This window comes from Pan paniscus, chromosome X, assembly GCF_029289425.2.
Source record: "Pan paniscus chromosome X, NHGRI_mPanPan1-v2.0_pri, whole genome shotgun sequence".
Classification (NCBI taxonomy): Eukaryota; Metazoa; Chordata; class Mammalia; order Primates; family Hominidae; genus Pan; species Pan paniscus.
Window position 1 is genome coordinate 3,948,414 of NC_073272.2, and position 5,931 is coordinate 3,954,344.

A 5,931-nucleotide genomic window follows, 5' to 3' on the forward strand; every position below is an offset into this window, starting at 1 on the left:
ACTTTCTATGGAAACCTCAGGGGAACGAAGGTGAGGTTGGTGATTTCACTGTGTTAGCAAATGGAAATGCATTGGGAGTGATGACGAATGTTATTGTCTGTGTTCCTGGGCGATAACACAATTGCATTCCAGTGGCTTTTAATGAGTTTTCACTTGAGATACAGTGAGTACATTTGCATGTCAACTACAGAGACCAAAAATATATTTCTTGTCATCACTGCAGGAGGAGAAATCATTTCCGTGCTGTATAAAGTAGAAGGAAAGTAGGTTCACGTACTGCCTTTTGTATTAACGATAAATAATTGAGTTCAGTTAGCTTGTTCTTACACAATCTGAGGAAGAAGAACTGAGTACAGTGGCTCCCATTTTGTAACAGTTTGTTATTTTTTTCTGGGATGACCTGAAGCTAAGAACATGGGGGTAGAGACATGTCTCATAATTTTTTTTTTTTTTTTTTTGAGACGGGGTCTTGCTCTGTCACCCAGGCTGAGAGTGCAGTGGCACAATCTTGGCTCACTGCAACCTCCCCCTTCCAGGTTCAAGCAATTCTCCTGCCACCACGCCCGGCTAATTTTTGTATTTGTAGTAGAGACAGGGTTTCACCGTGTTGGCCAGGCTGGTCTCGAACTTCTGACCTCAAGTGATCCACCTGCTTCAGCCTCCCAAAGTGCTGGGATAACAGGCATGAGCCACAATGACAGGCCCCAAATTTTTTCTTAAAGGTCTAAAAAAGTGTTTTCTTCCAACATAATATTCCGTACACTGCAGATGGTCTTTTATTTTGCTTATTGGTAACTGGCCTAAGAGATTTTACATTTTATTGAAATAAATCCTATGTCATTATTATAAACTTCTGCATTGCTTAGAAAAAAAAACATAAAATTTTTTTTACTTAAGGTTATTACATCTGTGTAACTTTCTGTATGTGCTTTTAAAGTCCTTGTGCCATTGAGTTATAGGGCTTTGACTTCTGGGTCTAACAAGGACACCAAGTTCTGCTATATCTTAAACACTGACAGCAATTACAGCCTTATCTTCAGGCCCAGTAGAAGATGCTAATCAAAGTAAACTGCGTTCATGAGATGCAGGGCCAGAAATTAAAACTATTCAACTCCTCAAGGCCCGAGGACTATTGCGGAAGAGGTGGGCATGTGAGATTGTAAGGGCTGATATTAAGAGAAAAGTAGCTCAGTTTCTCTAGGAATTAACCATTAATATCAAAGGCACACTAAAGCAAAACCAGTATCTAGGTTGCTGTGTCAGTTTAACAAGGCTTTCTTGGAGCATGAACTCACTCCTTCATGCAAAATGATAAAGGTTACAAGGTTTATAGAAATTATATTTTATAGTCAAGATGATTAAACTTTTATTATAAAATTTCAAAGACACAAATTTAATTTGCCGCATCCTGTTTTTAATTAGGGCTTATTGTTTGGGATATTAAGCCTCCTCTCTCAAAGAATAAAGATTTTCACCTTTTTTTTTTTTTTTTTTTTGAAATCTTTGAGTTACTGCTTTGGTTAAATGAATGACTTATTTTACAATGACCCATGACCCTATTTCGTGATATCAAGCATTTTAAACTTTTTATCTTTGACGAACTTTCCAAAGTCAAATTCTAACTTGATTCCTCATTAATTTTTTGATATGAGTCCTCTGAAGTCCAAAAGAGACATATTTGTCTTATTTGGTATAAAAATCATACAAGAAGCATCGTCAAATATAAAATGGTGTTTGACTTTCTTTGGGCTGTATTTATAGAAATGTTATTGATATGTGCTCCAAAATTATGGGAAACTCTTATAATTCTGAAATAACTTCTGTATGTTGTGAATTATAAATTTTATGTTAAATTGTTGTATGCTACAGAAGTAACCAAAATTTCCTTGTCAATGGTGGTTTTAATAATGGCCGTCCTGGCTGGGTGTGGTGGCTCACGCCTGTAATCCCAGCACTTTGGAGGCCAAGGCGGGTGGATCACGAGGTCAGGAGATCAAGACCAGCTTGGCCAAGATGGTGAGACCCCCGTCTCTCCTAAAAATACAAAAATTAGCCGGGCGTGGTGGCACAGGCCTGTAATCCCAGCTACTCAGGAGGCTGAGCCAGAGAATCACTGAAACCCAGGAGGCAGAGGTTGCAGTGAGCTGAGATCATGCCATTGCACTCCAGCCTGGGCAACAAGAGTGAAACTCCATTTCAAAAAAAGAAAAAAATATACACCCCTGATTTGAAACAAGACTAGGATACACGGTAAAGAATGTTTATTCACTAAAGTTTTGACAGACTGAAGGCCATTATTTCAGATTGGAAATAGGAAACTTAAAAGAACTACATGGACATTGGGTCAAAGAACATGGGTTGAAATGTGCCTGGCAGTAGCCCAAAAGTAAATGCTCTTCGAGGTGCATGTGAAGGAACTGTAGGAGGGAAATGGGATAATTCACATCTCCGCCAATAAATAAATGTAGCCACACTAGCTTGGGGGATTTGAGGTGAGACATCGAAAATACTAAGTCATGGTGAGGGCTGGAAGACAAAAGAATGAATCACTTCATAGGAATGGCTGTGGGGAAGGGCTTGAAGGAGTCATCCTCTGACTTCCATGTGAACCATGAACATTAAACATGGAGAAATGAGGAGCGGCAGCAGATCGGTTTGGGATGCATCTTCAGGGGATGCTGAAACAACAACAGCATTTGGTTTGCTCTACACCCCTGTCACCCCTCGCCCGCAAGCCCAGGGAGTGGTCAGCAGTGGGGCTTTGTGACGTCGAAGCCACCCTAGGGGTGCCATTGGATGGGACACTGCGTGTATGATCAAACAAAGCTCAAGGGTGTGGCTTTGCCTTGTCACCAGGAGGGTATATATAGGGAGGGCAAGAGCTCCGGGCCACTGCGAAGATTCAAAAGCTACAAAGCTTTCCGCAGACATTGACAAACCAATATATACAATGGGCCAACAATCCAGTGCTGGCGGGGTGAAGAGAAGCACCCCGTGTGAATCCAACGAGGTGAATGAGACGGTAAGATTGTTAGGTTTTGAAGCGAAGGCGAGGGTGAAAGAAAGACACACAGAGCAGGGGCGGCTCAAACAACAACACAGGAATATTGCAGACAATTGTGGAAGTGGTGGGCCCGCTTAATGCCAGAGCCCACCGCCGCTTACAGGCTGGGGTGCTTGTAGGTATGGGTGGGAGGGGCCTGGGCAGTATGGCTTGCTGCCCGGCAGGATATTGATAAGATGTTCTTAGCATCAGGTGGTTTGGCCCTTTTTCTGCTGGAATATCATTGTGGTGTTCCTTAAAACGTTGCCAAGCAAGATATGATAGGGATGTTTCTTTAGTTGGGCCTTCGTCCGCCTTGCGGACAGGTGGTTAGGCAGGATGTTTCTCACGGCCTGAACCCCCATGGGATGTTTCACTTTGACCAAGGTCTGCAAAATAGCAAAGAACTTACAGAATGGTGCAGTTTGGACTAACAGATGACCCTACCCACGCTCCTCTTCTTCTTCCCCATAGATCCCTACTCTGTGATTCAACCTTGTTCTTCTCTGGATCAAACCCCTTCCTCAACCTGCATTCCTTCTTGTCATGAAGCCCCCCGTGCTATCCAGTCTCTATCCTGTTCACCCAAAATAATGTCCTCCTGGCCTCTCCCTGTTTTCTTAACAGATGCCAGAGACGTCAAGGGGGGACTCACAGCCAGAACCCGCTCCTAAGAAATCAAAAGCATCGGACTCCTCGACCGTATTAGTGCTTTCCTACAGGAGAGAGGTTAGAAGACGTTACTCCGTCTCCGATGAATTGGTGAATGACCACTCCCGAGAGAACCGAGTCAACCGCCTCCAAATAGACGAGGAAGAATTCACGCAGATTTCTGTGCAAACAGCTGCAAACCAGAAGGAAGATGCTGCCGTTAACCTTGGGCAATGAAAATAAAGTTTGAGAAGCTGATGGCTGTGCATATCTCTGCCTGTTTTCTGATGGTGGTGCGGGGGGGGAAGGGAAGGGAAGAGGTAGGCATTTGAGAAGGGAGGGATATGAGGTCCTGTAGGGTTGCTGGACAGACCCACAGGTGGACAGTAAGCCAGACATTGTAAATAAGGCCTGGGGGAGGACTGATTCCTAAAGAAAATTTCCTTCTTAAAATTTTATCTCACAGGAAGTGGAGATGTGTATATGTTCACGCAACTGTACCCGGCAGCACATAGTTCTGCTGAATGCACATATCGAAGGTATTCCCATCCCCTTTCCATCTGATATTTTCCTAGGTTAGAAATATATGCTTTATAAAGAGTAAACGTTCTGTAAAACACAAAGCACAATACAAAAGAAGATAGTAGATGTAGGAGTAAGTAAACGGCAGGAAAGCATTGCTTGTAATGAAATGATTGAAAAGCCAATTCTAAAACAAAATGTTCAATGCATCTTAAATATTTGTTACTGTTTTAATGACCTCAGCAGCCTTTAATCAAGATAAGTATGCTTTAGAAATGTGTTGATATCCGCAAAGTGTGAATATTCAAAATCGCCATGACTTGGGAAAAGGAAAGTAAAACACTCTTAAGTATGAGGAGCTTTTTTCCATGGAATGTGAACTGCAAGGTGGTGAGAAGGGTTAGGTGTGATGTGGTGAGATCATTTTTAGGAGAGTGTGTCTATTATCGGCTTCCTAACACTTCCATTTTGCATGATAATTTCCTGAAATTCGTCATTTAATTAAGGCTATAGATTTTGATTACAATGTGTCTTAAAATGTCAAACAGTATAATATTTATAGTGAAAAAGAAAACTGCTTGGCGGATACACATCGGTTAGCGGGAAAAGACACCACAGGGATTCACCATGGAGTCACCCGTGGATGGGGTTTTAGTTTCTGTCTTTGAATTGACCTTCACATAGTGTCTACGTCTTGAGAGTTCAGGGGATGTTGGAGAGATCATTAGGTAAAACAAGAAGGTCTTCTCAGGACACATGAGGGAGTTAAATAAAAATGCAGGAGCAATTACAATTTTAGTTATTTGTAACTGTGGTTTGCTAAGTCATAACACTGTCATGGATAACATGAAAAAATAAAATATACTAAATATCAATAGACAAAAACCAGTTTGCTTTTCTCCAACCAAATACCTAAATACCTAGCACTGATTTCCAGAACAAAATCCCCCACGTACCATCTTTGGAATAAAAGAATATTCTTTCAAGTTGTCGGACCACAAGGTAAAAACAAAAAATCCCAATGCTTTTTTTCTTACTCTTTGATATGTACAATTGAAGGTATTCCTCATTGCAAACTAATATTTCCATCCAGCACGTGACATTAAAGAATTTTTCATATTTAGGATAGTAATACGGGATCACATTCTTTAGCCTTAGGCATTGCAGGCCTAAGGTTTGTTGTTAGGAAAAACAAACAAACAGAAACAAACCAAAACTAAGCTGAGAGAGGCGGAGCAAGAAAAGCAGAATAGAAGGCTGCACAGATCAGCCCCCTCGCAAGGACACAAATTTAGCAACTATCCACACAGTAGAAAACACCTCCATAAGAACCCAAAATCAGGGGAACTCTCATAGTACCTGGTTGTATCACTGAAAGAGGCACTGAAGAGTTAGAAGAAACAGTCTTAAATCGCTGACCCCACCCCTTCCCTATCCTAGGCAGTGGCAGTGTGGTGTAAAGAGCATCTCTGGAAGCTGGAAGAGCAAGAGCAGAGCAGTTGTGGGTCACTGAACTCAGTGCTGTCTCTTACAGGAGAAAGGAAAACCAGACCAAACGTAGCTGACTCCCATCTGGGAAGGGAGCATTGCAACCACCTCTAGCCAGAGGGAAATTACCCATCCCAGGAATCAGAACTTGAGTTTCTGCAAACCTTGCCACCAAGGGCTAAAAAACTGTTCCAGGTTTCTCAGACAACCTTAAAGGCAGTCTAGGC

The 5,931-nt window shown here is 42.0% G+C and overlaps 1 protein-coding gene across 1 annotated transcript; it reads left to right on the forward strand.

Annotated features, from left to right (window-relative positions):
* Positions 1 to 2,854: 2,854 nt before the first annotated feature.
* Positions 2,855 to 3,951, forward strand: LOC129395305 (sperm protein associated with the nucleus on the X chromosome C-like). Its single transcript, XM_055106459.1, has 2 exons — positions 2,855 to 3,022; positions 3,671 to 3,951. The coding sequence occupies exons 1-2, from the start codon at positions 2,951 to 2,953 to the stop codon at positions 3,929 to 3,931; spliced, it is 333 nt and encodes a 110-aa protein (XP_054962434.1). The 5' UTR covers positions 2,855 to 2,950; the 3' UTR covers positions 3,932 to 3,951.
* Positions 3,952 to 5,931: the final 1,980 nt, after the last annotated feature.

Excerpts from the sequence above, each read along its gene's own strand:
- LOC129395305 (XM_055106459.1), top strand. The coding sequence starts at position 2,951 with ATGGGCCAACAATCCAGTGCTGGCGGGGTGAAGAGAAGCACCCCGTGT. Across the intron at positions 3,023-3,670 it reads CCAACGAGGTGAATGAGACG|ATGCCAGAGACGTCAAGGGG; the intron begins GTAAGATTGTTA and ends TTTTCTTAACAG.